Source organism: Pezoporus flaviventris, unplaced genomic scaffold (genome assembly GCF_033815535.1).
Source record: "Pezoporus flaviventris isolate CSIRO_AGI_PZ_B2104156 unplaced genomic scaffold, CSIRO_AGI_Pfla_v1 ptg000049l, whole genome shotgun sequence".
Classification (NCBI taxonomy): Eukaryota; Metazoa; Chordata; class Aves; order Psittaciformes; family Psittacidae; genus Pezoporus; species Pezoporus flaviventris.
The window spans coordinates 227,468-245,290 of record NW_026892597.1 but is presented as its reverse complement, the minus strand read 5'-3'; the positions used below and the strand labels follow the sequence as shown (position 1 = coordinate 245,290).

Sequence of the window (17,823 nt, the reverse complement as noted above, 5' to 3'; positions counted from 1 at the left end):
GCAGCTCTGAAGAGCCGTGCCCTCTGTGTCGTTGCATTGGCTCATCTGTGTGTTCATTTCCTGGTGCTGTGTGGGGCACAGTGCCCTGGCAGTGAACTCAAGGTGCTCTGTTCCATTGCCTATCAGAACTTTATTTAAGCATCTATGTCACAAGGGTATTGCATCATTATTTTGCTTAGTCCTTCTCTGATACCTTAAAATACCTTCCTACTACTTTTGGAAAGTTCCTATTTTCATTTAGACAGAAATAAGAAAATGAGTAATCCAGGTTATTTTTCGGTCTGACACTGTCACGGGTCTTTGATGACACTGCTTCAGCTGCTTCCCAGGCAGGGTTTTACTGCTACTTCCAGCAGTGCTGATCAGCAGCACTCTGGTGTCTCTCTGTTCCCCATGGTTCTAGTTCACAAAAGTGGAGGGACTTTTAATTTCACTTTCTAGGTGTATCTGTCTATAGAACTGATTAGTGTGGTTCTATCAAAATGTGAAGGTGACCAATGGATTTTATGAACCTGAGGACTTTTCGGCACCTGTAGAGCTGAATGGCAGGAGGCAAAGGGTTTGCAGGTTCTGTATGGACTGAAACTGGGAGTGCTCTTGCAAGATCCTTCTTGCAGATCTTAACTTTATAAATCCTTCTGTGGATGACACAGAGCAAGAGAGTGAGCTAAATCCATGTCCAACATGCCCAAAAATCCCACAGGGAGCTCTGCACAAGGACTTCTGGAGGCTCGGGGACAGAAAGCAGCACGTTAGGGAGTTCTCCTATTGCTTCTGACAAGTTTATGGGGTTGGATTAAGGTACTTCTTGTCAGTTTATTTGGAGGAGGAGGAATAATTTGGAGGTGGTGGAAAGAATCAAAGATTCCTTTTGCAGAATAACTTGTGGTAAGAGCAGCAGCAGGTTGAACACATCTAAAGTCTTGGTAGAGGAGGACTGGGGGGAGGCTGGGTGAAATTGTGCTTACACAGGGTACATGCAGTTTTGGCAAGACTTTTTTCACTTTATCATGTGGGTGGACGAACCCCAAAGGAATCGGAGGTACCGGATTTCCTTTCATTGTGGATTCCTGACTTTCTCAGTGACAAAGCCGTTACAGCAGCACTGACAGAGCACCTGAGCCCACCACAGGAGATCATGATTTTGTACTTAAACATTTGTTTCTCTTTCTTCTCTTTCACTTGCATACACACGTGCACAAGCACATTCTTAGAGGTGGCATGGGGTTATGGTATAGCGGAGGACTTCTACAAGGATTGACATGTCAGGTGGAAAAGGAAGTATGTCTCTCCCTGTGGATACAAAATGTCTTAGGTCTAGGTCTCTTGCTAATGGTAAGTCATGGTTCAAGTAGGTGACAAAGGCTTATCACAGGTTTGGGTTGGAAGAGACCTTAAAGCTCATCCCGTCCCAACCCCCGGCCACAGGCAGGGACAGCTTGCTCCAAGCCCCTGTGTCCAGCCTGGCCTTGAACGCTGCCAGGTGTGGGGTAGTCACAACTATTCTGATAGAGGAGTCAAAGGTCTGAGGTTGCCTGGCTCTTGGTACAGGGACAGGAGAGTTATGTTGCTGTTATGACCTCTTCTGGGCATGGTAGTCATGAACCTGTTTCCAGTAGGACACGCTACACTTTGGAAGGGAGGATTTTGTTGTAGAGGGGAGAGAGTTTTATGCATATTGAGGAACATATGTACAACCAGCTCTGCTTTGGAGAGACAGGCAGTGTGTTGAAAATGTGACATAAAGGGATGACTCTGACAGCAGCTGCCTCCTGTGAAGTGGTTCACTGGTTTTGTTGAAGTTTATCCATGTCTGGGTACTTTGTTGCAGGAAGTCAGTGGTTTTATAGATACCCTGTTTTTTCATGGATGATGCCTAAGCAAGTCCAAAATTAGAGCACAAAGTGGAATTTCAGGGAAGCCCAAGGAATTCAGGCTAATGTGTGTTGCGTTAGTTTCTGTGGATGATGTCTGTTGGATATCTTCTGGACTGCCTCGGTACCTGCAGCCGTTGCATCTTTCTGTGATCACCTTCCTTTGGTCTGGAAAACAAAGGGATATTTCTATCCCTCTTGCTAGGAGCTGGATACTGTTATGGCAATCACGGGATTACCTACCCAGAAAGGGGCTGTGATGCCTGCGAGCGCCGCACTGCCATATGAGGGATACAGAAGGTGTGTCCTGTCCCGCTGTGTGCTGGTCGCAGCCCATGGCTGCTAGAAAGCGTGCACAGCAACGCGGGATGTCAGCACACACCCCCTCCATCCACAGCATCAGCTGCCTCCCGACCCTGGTGCCGGCGGGATGACGGGGTCCAGCCTCAGGCGCCGCAAGCGGACCCCTTCCCCGCAGCAAGGGGCATGGGCTGTGTGCCGGCGGGGTGCGTGCCCGCCTGCAGCTCCGGTACCGCATGTTGGAGCCCCTCATACCGCAGTGTGTGAACCAGCCCGCTCGGTGCCGGCACGGCCTCCTCCGACGAGCGCCTTTCCCTGCCCCTGGCAGTGTGCTGGGTGCGGTGCCGCACCGGGCAGACCCATCGCTGACTGCGCGCACCGTGTCGGGGGCCGGCCCGCGCCATCGCTCCCTCCCCGCCTCTCGCAGCCTTGGCTTGGTGTGTAAAGCTCCATCCCCGCGGAGCAGCGAGGCCCTTGATTAATTCCACGCTGATGTCAGCCATGCGGCTCTGCTGGGAGGGATCTGCAGGGCTGCGTTTCAGCCGCCCTTCGCTGCGAGGATCCCCCTCCCGCCGCCCCCCGGCGCACGCAGGGCTGGGCTGGTGGAAGGGTCGCTGCCGGCCTCGCTGAGCTGCGCCTCCATCCATCCATCCCTCCCTCCCTCTCCAATGCCGGATTTTCCCTGCCGGTCGCTCTCGCCCGGCCGCGGGAGCAGCGTAGTTAAACTGGGACAATGCGCCGCGTCCCCCCTCTGCTCCTGACAGCCCGTTCCTTAGCAACGCGGGGGGGGATTTTAAGAGAAGATCAGAGCGCCGGGATGAGGATATAAACTCTGCTGTTCTCCCTCCCGGGGAACTTACCAAAGAGGCACCTCTCCTGTCGTCAAGCATCTGATTTCTTTCCATACAAGAGGCAACGGGAAAGTCTCCGAGAGCTGCTTCCCTGATGGATGGCTGCCCGTCCCCCCCCAGCAGCTCCTCTGCTCCGGCGCTTCACTCTTCAGTTCCACGCCCGGGGCAACATTTAAAGGGAAGCCCGAAGCGGGATCAGTAAGCTCCCTGCATGCGTATGCAGGTGACTGAGCAGGGGGCCGGTGGGCAGACGGGGGACCCAGGCAGCCGGGGCTTTCCTCCTCCTCCTCCACGCTGAGGGAAAGTAGCTTTCGTCTTTTTGTTCTGACTTTGGGCAAGGGAGGGCGGGAAGCAGACTGAGCCCAGCTCCTTGCTGAGATGAAACGGTCGATGAGAAGAGGTCTCCTTGTCACAGGCACAAAGGCCACCTCCGCCTGGCAGCATGGTGCTGAAATCTAACCCTAGCATCATTCTCTTGTGCTCTTTCCTGCCCAGTGACTACATCATTGAGGAGAAGACGGCCGTGCTGCAGAAGAGGGAGCATGAGGGATTCGGGTTTGTATTGCGAGGGGCCAAAGGTAAGGGCTGCTTCTTTCGCTTGGTCCTGGGGCTGGGAGGGAAAGCTGCTTCTGCTCGCTTCACCCGGGGCCCCAGACCCTGTGTCCCTGTGTGAGCCCCTGTGCTCTGGGGTCTTGGAAGGACCCTTCCCTGGCAGCAGGGGATGGGAGTGAGCTGGGCTCTGGTTACCTGCATCCTGCAGGAATGCCATTCATGGCAGATGTGCATCACTCACACTCTGGGGTGTTTCTCTGGTGCAGATGCTGTTGTTCATGGCTTTGCATTTGTAGTTTTCACTTCTGCCTGTTTGTTGGGTGTCTAATGCGCATCTGCCCTGTATCAGGCATAGATGTGAGCCCCATGGGGCTGGGCCTGTGCCCTCTGTGGCTTTTTAGTGCTTACAGTATTTAGAGTTGTGATCCTCCTGCTGGGAGCCCTGGCTCTGTTGGGGTTCAGCCCCAGCATGAGGGCAAGCTGAAAGATGTCTGTCCTGCATCGTGCCTTTGACCCTGTACTCCTGGGAGCCTCAGCTCATGCCAGGGCACCATCCCCTGAGATCCCTGGAGTGCCTGAGCTCCTGCAGCTGGGACCTTGCACTGGCTTGTTACTGGGGCTCCTCTTGCCAGAAACCAACCTTTTTGCTGCAAAAGAAAGAGAGTCCCTTGGGGACTGGTAATGAATGTGCTTGTGTTCGCATAGGAAATAGGCTTGAGCCCCTGTGCTTGGGAGGCAAGTCCACCTCAGCTGGAGGCTCCTCTCTCCAGCATTCCAGCCTGGAGGCTGGTGAGAGGCAGGGGGATCTCAGAAATGCAGCTGCTGGCAGCAGAGCTCAGCGAGGCATGTAGGGTGCAAGATGCAGGAGGGGAAGCTCAGATGGTGGCTGCCAGCTGGTTTGGTGGTGCTGCTCCTTCCCTGAACCTCCGGGTGGTTGCAGACTGTTGTGATTTGGGCTTTAATGTTGGGTGTGATTGTCTGGGGGGGGGTCATGAGTTGTCTTTGTTTTGGGGGTACCGCAGCAGGACTCTGTGTGCCAGTGGGTGCGTTTGAATTCCTGTCGGAATACGGTTGCTGCCTCTTCCTCCCCTGTCTCCCCTTCCCTATATATGTGACATATGTGTCTGTCCATGTGCTGCTCACATCAGTTTGTGCAACATGAAGTGAAACTTCACAGCTCAAAATGGCATCCATTTTTTTGCCAGATCAGATTTGCAGTTATTGTGCTAGGGAAAACGGGATAGATTTTTTCCTGTTTCCTTTTTTCTTTCCTTTTCCTCGTTTGCCCTCCCAGCATCCGTAGGCTCTACAATCCCCTTTGTCTGCTGAGGCTGGAGAGGGGACTTGCAGTGGGTCGAGTGGTGGGCGTGAGGCTGTGTGGGACTTCGGTCGGGCTGTGCTGCAGGGGCCGTGAGCAGCGCAGCTGCAGAGGGTCGTGGCTCAGGAGTGGGTATGGTCTGTCCTGCTGGGATAGAGGCACTGGAGGCTCTGCTGATCCCCCTTGGGGAGCAGCAGACCCATGACAAGGAGGTGGACGTGGTGGCTCTGCATCACCCCCATGTTTCCCAGCCTGGTGCTTCGTGCTGCTGTGGAGCTGAAGCTGGGAATGCTCTGTCTCGTTCCTGTCGAGTCTCACCACCACTCATGCTTCATTTAGACACTGTGCAAAATGCTTCCGGCCTCATGGGGTGAACTGCAGAAGGGGTCTGTAAATGGGAGGGACCAGAGCATCAGCAAAGTCTCTGCAGAGGGAGGGGGCTGGTTGTTAGGTGAGACTCAGCTGGATGATCCCCAAAGGAAACTGCCCTTTGTGCTGCAGAGGATGGTGAAAACCTTGCATGGCTTCTGCCAGTTTTGCTGAGGGTTGAGTCCTTCGCAAGCCCAGCCTTGCCCATCCATGTGAGCTGCCCCATCATCTGCACCCAGCAGAGAACACCCACCACCACGCTGGGGAGCCAGTGCTTCCTAACCCGTCCTCTCTCCACCTCAGTCCAGTAGTGGGAGGTGATGTCCCAGTCAAACCAACTGAGCGTTTGAATATAGGTTATTTTATCCTAGCCCCAGCAACAGATGAGCTACAGCTTTTGGACATGAGGCTTGCTGCAGCCATTGCCTATGGGAATCATGTGGAGCAGATGGGAGGGATGTAGCAGCCCCTTCATGCAGCACTGTAGTGGGAAGTGATGAGCAGGTGGATTCATTTCTTTGTTTCTTGGCCCAGAAAGGCCATCCTGCCTTTCACATACACAAATGATAGGTCTGTTCTCAGAATGCTGAAAGATGATATTTCTTGGCTTGTACTATGCTGAACTCAACCCATCAACCTTCCATGCCTAGACCAGAGCAACCTCCTTCCTCCTGGCCAACTACCACAGGTCTGTTTAGTGATATGATTCATAAAATGCTCATACATTGCTCCCCAGGGCCACCCTGTAAACAGTGGTTGCAGCAGCTTGTACAGTGACTGCATCTCACGTGGCCACAGCAAATCCCTGCTACCAGTTTCCTGGATAGAGGAATATTGTTCCTAGGCCATTCGTGCTCGTTGGTGTCTGGTTGTGGTGGGTGCTGTGGAAATGGTAGGGAACATGGAGCTCGTGTTGGGAGGATCTCTGCCTGTATGTCAGCTGCTCTCTTCTCAAGCTCCCACTGTTTTTTTGCCACATTTTCTCCACAGGAAGGTTGAAGTTTGCTGCTCAGCATCACATGTTTGTGTGCAAAGACCAGCCAGGGCAAGTGGTATTCAGTTACTGAGACCAACCACCCTGGGGGAATCCAGCAAACCAACCACCCAAGTGCAGAATGTGCTTGGATCTGCAGCAATAGGTGGATCATCAGAAGGGATTTGGGGTTTGTTTTCTGTGCAGCCCTTGCTGTGAGGACCTTAAGGTCAGACATCTCTGCAAGCTGAGGTCTGGTGCTGTGCAGTGCCTGGTGCTGGGTCTCTTTGACCTGATGGGTCTCCAGCAGCCACATCTGCTGCCTGCAGCCCTGGGGCATGAGAAGGGGTACAGTGAGGAAAGGGCAGACAAAGCTCAGGGATCTTGCTGTTGGACTGGGGCAGAGGGCAGGTTGTCCTCAAGCCCTGCAGCAAGTTCTGGAACACGATGCTGGTATCATAAAGTCCCATGGAAATGCAAGAGCTCGCTGATGGTTTTCAGAACTTGGCTCTTTTGCAGAGGAGTGTTGTGACACTGACCCTCAGGGTGGACAGAGATTTGGACTGGAGATGTTTAGACAGAGTATGTCAAACACCAAGTGTGTCGTCTGATGGTGGTGGTGAGGTGCTGGTGAAGGGTACCCAGAGAAGCTGTGGCTGCCCCATCCCTAGCAGTGTTCAAGGCCAGGTTGGACACAGGGGCTTGGAGCAAGCTGCTCTAGTGGAAGGGGTCCCTGCCCGTGGCAGGGGTTGGAGCTGGTTGAGCTCTAAGGTTTATTCCAGCCCAAACCAGGCTGTGGTTCTGTGTCTTCATTATGGAGATCTAATGGAAAGCTGGAAACAAGACCCAGAAGAGTCTCACTATGGAGAATGCTACTTGTGGCACACCTTTAGTACCCTTAGGAATTTAAATATTCCAGAACTGATGTTAACCAACTGCAACTGCACCCCTGTTCGCTGCCTCAAATACGCGCTCTCCATCAGAAAGTGTCATCTGTTGGCCACCAGCTGCAAGCAGGTACCTGCAGCTCCAGTGCTCAGGTCAGAACCGTGGTGTGTATCTGCCTGCCCTGGCGTTAGCGGCTTTAGGTGGGAAGCACCAAGGCAGCTATTGCATTATTTTTTTTTTCCACTCTATAAATGTGTTTCTGGTGAAGTTCCTGTGATCTTGCTGTGGTTTAACCCAGCCAACAGCTCAGCCCCACACAGCCGCTCCGGCGCTGTCCCCTGCTGGGATGGGGAGGGAATCGAAAGGGTAGAAGTGAGAAAACCAGTGGGTTGAGGTAGAGACAATTGAATAGGTAAAGCAAAAGCTGTGTGTGCACAAGCAAAGCAAAACTGGGAATTCATTCCCAACTTCCCATCACAGGTGGGTGTTCAACCCTCCCCGGGGCAGTGGGCTCCACCCTGCATAACAGCGAATTGGGAAGACAAACCCCACCACTCCCAATGCCCCCCTTCTTTCTTCTTCCCCCCATTCGTATGCTGAGTGCGATGTCCTATAGCATGGGATGTCCCTTAGGTGAGTCGGGGTCACTGTCAACAGCTGTGTCCCCTCCCAAATTCTTGTGAACCCCCAGCTTGCTCACTGAGATGAGGAGCAGAAGAGGCCTTGACTGCAAGGAAATACGCCTGTGTAATCAGCCCTGCTCCAGCACAAACCCAAATACAGCCCATAGGAACTGCAGTGAAGAAAATTTACTCTACCCCAGCCCAAACCAGCACAGATCTCAACAGTTCACTCTGCTTGAAATAACTTGTAATGTTTTTCACTGCTAATCTTGGCTAGTAATAAAAGTAACTTGTCCAAGAAAAGCAGTGTTTGCAATGAGTAGAGTATGGTAGGGTGCGGATAGGATATAGGATAGGATAGGACAGGACAGAACAGAACAGAATAATGATTCTTTTCAGGGAAGGGACTTAAGTGCTGCCCGACTTCTCCAGGGCTGATCAGAAGTCAGAGCATGTCCTTAAGGGCATTGCCCAAATGCCTCTTGAACCCTGACAGACTTGGGGCATTGACCACCCCTTCAGAAAGCTGGTGCCAGGGTTTGACCACCCTCTAGGTAAACAAACGCTTCCTCACCTCCAGTCTGAAGCTCCCCTGGCACAGCAATGAGCCATCGCTATGCATCCTGTCCCAGGGTCCTGGGGAGAGGAGCTCAGCACATCCCTCACCATGGCCCCCCTTAGGAAGCTGCAGAGCGATGAGGTCTCCCCTCAGCCTTCTCTTCTCCAAGAAGACAAATCCCTTGTGCTCAGCACTGCTCAGAGGCCAGCCCTTCACCAGCTTGGTTGTCCTCCTGTGGACCCATATGAGGACCTTCACATCCTTCTCCAATGGTGGGGCCCAGCACTGCACACAGTGCTCCAGATGAGACCACACCAACACAGAATACAGCAGGACAGTCCCTTCTCTGGTTCTTCTGTGGCTGATGCACCCCAGGATGTGGTTTCCCTCCTGGAGCCAGGAATCCCAGGAAACCTGCATCTTGAAGTGCAGTCAACTGTAAAGCTGCAATAAAAATCAGGGCAGGGGGTTATTGTGTCAGGTCCTGGAGTGCAATTCCTTGTGGAGCTGGGCAGCCCAGGGGAAGAGACAGTGCAGAAGGGCAGGGGAACAGAGCTTTGGTCTGGGCACGCTTATGGCCATGTCAGGTAACCCTGTGGCATGGCCATCCCTTTTAGGATACCACTGCATGCCAGCGGTGATGCTGTATTCCCAGTGGCAGAGCCAATGCCTCTCAGGACCCTCCCCTTGGTTTTGGGGGGCTGCCAGTGCCCCACAGCACAGGGCAGTGTTGGGGGGCTGCAGGGCCTTTGTTCCCAGACCTCTGGTGTTGATGGGCTGTCAGAGCGGTGATCCAGCTCTGCCAGGGCTTCTCCAGGTGCGGGAAGCTGGTGTTCCTGGTGGGAGCAGCCCAGGCATCAAGGGTTTAAGGCAGTTTTAAGACCAGGAAATGGCTGCTGTGATAAAATTGCACAACCAGAGCTGTGGTGTTAACATGAAAGCTCCTCAAGGGGTACAGACTGTGGTTCCTGAGGTTTAAAGCCACAAGCTTTTGCAGGGAGCAGCAGTCCTCCTTGTTAGGGCATTTTACTTCATTACCAGTGAGACTTTCTGTAATGGAATTCCAGACCTTTTGATCAAGTTTTGCCATTGCCAAACTGAATGGGAAATGGCAAAAGTTGGATAAGAGCCTCCTTTAAACTGTGTTACCTTCCTGGGCAGGCACTTCCAGATGAACTGTCACCAAGTGGCATAGTCCTGGCCTAAAGCTTCTCACAGGCTCTGATCGGGAAACAGTATTTGGAGGGTCTGGTCCCAAGCTGGGTTTTGGGGTGGCTCCGCTCAGCCTTTGCTCGGGTCTCCATGAGAGGCATAGGTCAGGATTCCCAGGTTGCATAAAGGGTACTGGTGTCCTCCTCCTCCTCCATCAGTGGGGCTACAACCACCCCTGAGCACTGTGGGTTGTTCTGGTTGATAATTCTTGTTTCATTGGTTTGGGGGCTAACAATACTGAGATTAAGCTTAGCAGCAGGAGGCCAAGGATGACTGGATGTGGTGATTACCTGGGCAGTGGCATTGAAAATACTGGATTTGAGTGCAGATGCAGCAAAACTGGGGTGAATGGGGAAAAAGTCACTAGAGGCAGATTTTTGCTGGGGCATCAAAAAGGAGTGTTAAGATCCATGGACAAGGTTATGGAGGTACATGAATGATGTGAGTGGGGCTGTTTAGTGGTTCTGTGCTTGATCACCACAGCCCAGGTCAGGGCAATAAACCAGATCTGTTCTTCTGACCATCCCTGTGTGTCCAACCTGCTCCTTGTTATCTAGCTGTCAGCAGAAGCCTACGAATGGATCAAGAATCTTGGTGCCAGGTTGGTGCTTGCTTCAGTCCTGTCAGCAGCTGTGGCTGCCCAATCCCTGGCAGTGTTCAAGGCCAGGTTGGACACAGGGGCTTGGAGCAAGCTGCTCTAGTAGAAGGTGTCCCTGCATGTGGCAGGCGTTGGAGCTGGATGGGCTTTAAGGTCCCTTCCAACACAAACCATCCCATGGTTTTATGAGATACCCCCACCACCAAGTTCTCCTGCACATGGTGTTGTCTGCAGGAGCTCCATGGAGTTGCTGTCAATGTACATTTCGTGTTGTTCTATTCTGTTCTGATAGAATGATGTGCCCAGGACCCATCGGCATAACAAGCAGGGCAGGACTGAGCTTTCAGGCAGTAACTTTTCTGGCACTTGCTCAGTGTTTGGATTGCTGTTGCTGCAGGAGAACTTTCCCCCTTTGCAGGTCCTTTGCAGTAAATGCAGAGCAGTCTCTGTGCTGATGGGGTATGAGCACAGCCTGGGGATACTGGACTGGATGACAACTAAAAGCAGCTGTAAGGGAAGGTTCTGATACAAGGGAGCCCAGTTGCAGGCTCCAGTGAACTGAAGGTTTCTCCTGCATTGCCAGTTAATTGGGGCAAATGGGAAACCAGTGCTAGATTGTACCTCCTCCTGGAGGCCATAGCTGGGGGCCTCCATCCACTGCCCGACATGGCTGTTGGAGACACCGGCAGCCATCAGACCTCCGGACCTTGTTCTCTGCATAGATCCAGGGGTGTGCATGTGTGTTATTTTAGATTATTTGTCCATTCCTAGAGCTTTTTCCTCATTCCCTCTGAGTGAGTGCTGGGACTTCAGGCAGTAGAAGGGAGCTAGTTGCTTCCTCGGTCTGTCTTTCTCTCCTTCCTGTATGAAACTCTGCTTCACCAGAGTTCAGAATTCAACAGAACAAGCAGTTCTGACTTCAGGATGCATCTTCTTGTTTACTGAGTCTTCGAGGCACTGGTGACACTTTGCAGATGTGGAACACAGCGTGTGGTCCCTGTAGATACAGAGCTTCCAGAGCGGTTATGCCGGGAGTCCTGGTGTCACACGTCAATAGTGCAGGTGACACAGCTGGCTAGAAGGCTGGGTTCCTGGGTTGATATTGTCCATGCGCCCTCTCGGGTTTTGTCTTCTCTTACCAGTATGAAAAATGGATCCTGAGGTGGCTCTTCTCTGGGCTGTGGCTTAGGATTTCTCTGGGGTATCTGGAGCCACTGTGGTAACTGTCATCTGTTCAACTCCATCCTCCCCAGGGATCGGGGCTTCCACTTAACCTTTCCATGACTTAATTATGCTGCATGTAGGCTGAGGGGGCAGCACTGGTGTGTGGTGCTGATGGTGTGTTTGTGAAGCGTGGGGACCGTGTGGCTCATCATCGTTAGCTGTACTTGACATGCTGAGAGCCCGAGTCTCCCCTTGTCTCATTTTCAGAGGCTCAGGCAATGCACAAGGTCTTTTTCACCTTAAACCTCGTACCCTTCTAGGCCTGGGGTTAACGTAACTTAATGCCCACTTAGTTTTGCAGTTGCACTCTGTAGCAGGATCATGTTTGTGGTTCTTTCAACTTAAGACTATTGAAAGCAGTTGCTGGTCAACACTGATCCTAAGAGTTGGATTTAATACTGGGGAAGTCCCGAAGGATTTGGAGAAATCAGATGTTACACTGGCATTTCTAAGAATAGGTGGGATGACTTGGCGGCTCCTTGCTGCTTAAGTTAGCTTCCATCAAAGGAAGGAGTCATGGGAAGCTGTTGATAAAAGATAGATATCTAAGATCATCCAGGACATGGCATGTCAGGCAAACCTGGCCTTGGTCTGGTGCCAGCCAGTGGCTGGCTGAGGTAGCAGAAAAAAGTCTTGCATAAAGATTTTAATTAAAATAATCAAGAAGCAGCGTGGTAAATGCTGGAAATCATTTCATCTGGATAAGATCAGCATCTCTATGTTCTGCACAAATGAAAGAGAATGTGGGTCACATTTACTGGAGTGACCTGACATCAAAAGAGATGCTTGCTAAGATTATCCATGGACTCTGATATTAAATCTGCTGCTTCATTAGGGGATTGACACAGCTCTTAAAAACTGTATTGTGTTGGTAGTAGACATAGAGGGATGGGTAACTACAGTGCATCATTATCTATACTGATAACAAAAGTACACCATGCTGTCTGCATCCATCAGCTGGGGTGAGAGGTGGCCCTACAGGGACCTTAGCTGAAGGCTCTGGCCCGTCATGCTACCAAGGGGAGGTAGGGCTGGAATGACCCTGTAGAGATACTGCTCCCTGGAAGGCTGCCCAGGGAAATGGCCGGGTATCCTAATGCTGGGAAGCAGCACTTTTCTTGGCAAGGTGACTTCCCTCTTTCCCCACCTGCAGCACTGGCTGTTGGGAACAGCTGTAACGTGAAAGCTGGTAAAGAGATCACATGCTGTTAGAAAAGGGCATCGTGAGCTTCTCCTGCATCCGCTTCGGGTGTTTCCAGTCAAATAAGGCCTAGGGAAGAAGTCTTCGCTGATCCAAAGCTGTGATCTAGTGTAGGAAGAGACAAATCCCCCCTGCACAGTGCAGGTTCACAGGTAGCAGGTCTGTTTGCAGACAAAAACGGGGAAATAGAAACCTTCTCAGAGAATCATGACCAGCCCCCGAAACAGCCACAGTTCATAGAATCCTCCCAGACTGATAGAAGGGGCCTTAAAGCTCATCCAGTTCCATCCCCCTGCCACGGGCAGGTACACCTTCCACTAGAGCAGCTTGCTCCAAGCCCCTGTGTCCAACCTGGCCTTGAACACTGCCAGGGATGGGGCAGCCACAGCTTCTCTGGGCACCCTGTGCCAGCGCCTCAGCACCCTCACAGGGAAGAGCTTCTGCCTAATGTCTCATGTTGACCCACTCTGTGCTGGGGACAGCATCATCTAAGTGCCACTGGTAGTTTGAGGTGAGCAGAGTCTGGCCAGCATGTATAGAGTAGCCATGGCCTTTTTGCTCCATGTCTTTAACGGATCGATGTTTCTGAACATCCGCAATGGCCTTTTCTTGATAGACAAGGGAAGTGTGTCCCTTTGTCACATCACACAAGGCAGCACCCACCACACAAGTGTCTCTGCCTTAAGATGGGCATAACCTGTGCAAAATTCCTTCATCCTGATGGGCAATGATCCTTCATCCAGGATGGGCTGGGACTGGAAAATGTAAGTGCACTGCCTTACATTAATTATGTTGTGCATCTGCAGAAGTCCCTTCCCTGGAAGTGGTGTTCTTCTGGGGGCAGGAGCAGGTTTTCCACCAGAAACGTAATTTATACCTCACTGGTGAAGAATGGGGTTCATCTGACTAATGTAGATGTCCATCAACAGGGGTACCTCTGCTCCTGAGCTGATGGTCTTCTGTAGGACCCCTATGAAGGGCACTTCTCCAGGGCACTGAGAGCAGGCATCATGTCTGCAGCAGCACAGGTGCTCATGTTTTTGCTGTCTGGCTATGAAAGAGGCCTGGAGCTCCTAACTCAGATGTAGACACTGAAGTGAGTTCTTCCCTTCCTGGTGGTGTTCATTTATGTTGTTCGCATTTCATCTGTGGTACCAGGAGATGGAGGAGGCTTTGGGGACCCTGTGGGAGCAGATACAACTCTTGGGGCTACCTGGGGGTCTAAGCTGATGAATGCAGTATGCATGTAGCACTAGCTCTGCCTCCTGTAGCACTAGCTCTGGTTCCTACACTGATGTTAAACTAAGCTTTGGATGCGTATTCTTTCTTAAGCAAAATACAGAGACTTTCCCATGCTCCTGGACATCCTTGACCACCTTCTGCTTGGTTTCTGCCACAGCATCTCAATCTCACTCTCCCTTTGTGTTTTGCAGCTGAAACCCCAATCGAGGAGTTCACCCCGACCCCGGCCTTCCCTGCGCTCCAGTACCTGGAATCAGTGGATGTGGAAGGTGTCGCCTGGAGAGCAGGGCTTCGCACGGGGGACTTTCTGATTGAGGTGAGCCAGGAAGAGGCAGGGAGGATGAGCAGTGGCTGCCACCAGCATCTGCCTCTGCAGGTTCTGTGTCTTGCATGAAATTGGTTTGCTCTATAAGGTATTTTGAGAGCTGGGTAATAATTGTTACTGACATGACTGCTGCCTGATGTCTTGATGAAAAGCTGCAGTTCAGATACAATAATTCAAACAGTTGCATATTCTCTGTGCTAGAAGATGAGCTGACAGGTTCCCTCCTGTTAACTGAAAACAGAGGTTGGAGAAAAGACTCGTCAGATGCTCTCTCTGGAGGCCAATGTCAGGGTTGTTTTCTAGTGCTATTTATTGTAGCTTTGCCCAATGTGGTGCAAGTATTGGGGTGTATAGAGAAGATTGATCAGGTATGAAGGGCTCTGCTCTGGTATCACCCCTCTGGAGGAGGCGATGCTGGGGCTGTGCATCACCTTCATTCCGCTCCAAGGCCACAGCCGGATGGATTTTCCTGATCATGTTTAACAGAAAGGAAAGCAAGGACTAGAGTCATGTTAAACAAGTGCCCGGGGGGCTCAGCAGCATGATACAGTGAGGTGAGATTGAGGTGCAGACTCCCTGGGACACAGGCAGGAGACAGAAGAGAAATGACACAGGAGCAGACAGGGCATGGAGCGGTCATGACACATGACCTGCCTCATGGTGAGTGAGCGCAGCAGAGGATGGACTTAAGGAGTGACTTAAAAGAAAGCAATAACAGTAATTTTTTTACAAGGATGCTCCTCACTGAATGAGGAAGGTGTAGGAGACAGCAGTGTGGTGCTTGCGAGGGAAAATGGTGTTCAGAACCCAGTGGGTGTGAAGAGCCCAGGTCTGCGTTCTTACAGCCGAGGGAAAGGCTGTTGCGATGCAGTGTCATTCTGATGAGGAATGATTCAGGTGCTTGTGAATCACGCAATCATGATGCCCATGTCTGGGTCTTCATTGTAAAGGGATCCCAGAGAGTTTGTTTCAAAGATGAGTCAGTGCAGGAAGGGGTGTGAGATGGATCCTGCCCTTTCCAAGAGAGCAACAGGGGCAGGAGAGGTGGAGTGAGGCCAACCGTGCACTAGGTGGGATGGGAACTGTGAAGGTTTGAGGTTGTTATGTGGTTTTACTCCACTGCAAGTCTCTTTGCAGCAAGTCTGAGCAGGACGCACGGGATGGGCAGTTATACAGCCGGAGGAAGGGCTGGCATCCCCTGGGATTCTTCTCTCTTGCATCATCCCGTGCAAAAATCATGAGGCTTTAAACCCAGTAATGGAGGATGTGATACCTCTGCTGCTCTGAGGTAGGGGGAGGGGATGTAGGTTGTGGTAGTGTGTGGTGTTGGGCAAGCAGAGCTGCACCTTCTGGCAGGCAGACGAGGGAGGTTGTGCTGATTGTGGGGCTGGGACCGGGAGGCGGGTGATGAGGCTTGCTCAGCTCGGCTGCCGCAGTTCACTCTGCTGACAAACACTCCCTTTGCCAGGGGTGGTCATCACCACGTACCAGGCAGTTGGTTGAGGCACCCTGGAGCTCCCAGCAGTGCTCTGGGGGTTCACTGCAGCAAGGACCTCTGACACAGCCATGGACTTGACAGTGGATGTGTGGCTGATGGAAAGCCTTTGCCTGAAGCAGGGCTGGCTGAGGTGTGTCCATGTTGTGATGTGTCTGTGCTGAGGTGCTGAATGTGCTGTGCCCTTCGTGGGAGACATGAAGTCCCACAGTGGTGCTGGGCAGGCGGGAGGATGGACGGGTAGCATGTGGGACATGGACCCACATAGCCAGGGACACTAGGAATGCCACAGTGAGTGAACCATGGGTTTCACCCATCAGCAGAGGTGCAGGTCAGGAAGAGCACATCCCTCTGCTGCTCTCTTTCCTGCTGTTAGTGGGCTTAGATCTCCCCCCCCATACCAGCAGCAAACCTTTGGAGAGCAGCTCCCAGTAGGACCGTTCACTCCATCCATCCTGGGCCCAGGTCCTGCAGCCAGAATGTCCTCGAAAGCTATGATTAGGAGGTTGCTGGCAAAGGCTGCGTGACCCAGATAGCCTCATGCCAACAGCTCTTCTCTCCTTGGGGTGTCTTCTGCTGTGCCCTTGGGGTGTCTCCCGCAGCCTCCAAAGAAAGCCGGTGAAGTGCCAGTTGCCATAAGCCTGACAAACCCGTTATAGAGCTGGTACATTTTCTGATATGTGCTATTACAAAGCCAGGAAGAATTTCAGATGCACATAAAGCCACATGGGGTGCAAGGAGTAGGCTAAAGAGCAGGTCAGTCCTACAGCAGAGCAGCCTCATCTGGACTGGAATTTGTGGTCCTTCTCCTCTCCCTCCCAGTTGGGATGTTGAGCTGCAGAATGGATGCATTTACAGGTTGCCATTTCCTTGGGATCAGCTAGCTGAGCTGGCTTCCCCTGTGGCTGCATGATCATTAAATCTGTGGCAATAAGCATGTGTGGTTTCCCTGGGAAGGGAAGCCGGAGGTGGGTTTAGAATAAGCACAGCAGCTTTGCCGCAGTGTAAAGCTAGTTCCCATGGGCAATAGTCAGAAAATGAGATGCTGTGATATGGCTTGAAGCCTTGTACAGGTCTCTGGGACCATCTTCAACCTGTCCAAGTGTATGAATTAGAGGTGTTAAATTTAGATGGAAGGTGCATGGGCATTTTGAGACTTCATTTCTAGCCTTGTAACTTGTATCCTGAGAGCATCTCTTGCTGAAATTAATCTTTAGCCTTTTAGCTTTAAGGGTATCCTAGTATTGGACATCAGTGCTAGATGTAGGTAAGGTGCTTTAACACTGGAGTTAGCAAATCAGAATCACAGACTGGTGTGGGTTCGAAGGGATCTTAAAACTCATACAGTTCCAACACCCTGCCATGGGCAGGGATGCCTTCCACTGGAGCAGGTTGTTCCGGGCCCCATCCAGGGGCTCTGAGCACCTTCTGCATGAATGAAGGGCCATGAGTGGTCTTGCCCAACATGGAAAGCTGAAGCCTGCTTGGTTGGCAGGTTGGGGTGGCTTTGTCAGTGGGATCCATGGAATGGCTGTATGGAGCTCAAGACACTTGTTTGGCAAGTGCTGGTGTCCTCACCTGGTACTTCCTTCAGCAAGGCTGGTCTGTGTTTGTGTTTAACTAGGAAACGTCTCCCTGATTTTGTGAAGGTGGAGAATTCCATCAGACCCCTCCCTGGCTCCTCCAGTCTCCCCAGTTGCTGGCACTTGAGTGCATGAACCCCTGAGACCCCTTTGTTGGTACTCGGATCTCTTGGTACACGTGCACACTCACGTGCACATGCACATGCACTGGGTCCCACAGGCCTTTAGACACTGGATCTGTCCAGCAGCTGGTCTCCAGCCCCCAGGTCTCCCTGGCTGCCTAATGCACAGGCACCCCCAGACACAAGCAGTCTCCCTGGCTGCTCCGGACACTGTGTTTACCAGTAGCTGACTTCCAACCCACTGCTCAGCCTGGTCCTTCTGTAGTAAATCCCCAGACCCCAGTCCCTTTGTTCTCCTCTGCTTGTTCTTGCCCAATCCACTATCATCCCACCCTGCTCCTGCCTTCAGTCCTTTCATTGGGCATCTTGATAGGTCTCACACATGACAACACAGAGTTAACACAAGATCCAGCAGTAACAACCCATCCTGTCTTCAGTCTGTACATACTGATGTACGCTGCCTGCTTCCCCCTCTCTGCTGGGATTTATCTCCAGTTGATCCCAGCTTTAACAG

At 52.0% G+C, this 17,823-nt stretch overlaps 1 protein-coding gene across 1 annotated transcript in view; it reads left to right on the top strand.

The window, feature by feature from the left end:
* The window catches only part of LOC133277041 (SH3 and multiple ankyrin repeat domains protein 3-like), a 302,090-nt gene that overhangs the window by 220,121 nt on the left and 64,146 nt on the right, over positions 1 to 17,823 (top strand). The window contains 2 exon segments of the mRNA XM_061468551.1: positions 3,521 to 3,603; positions 13,976 to 14,100. Of these exon segments, the coding sequence (XP_061324535.1) occupies positions 3,521 to 3,603; positions 13,976 to 14,100 (208 nt within the window).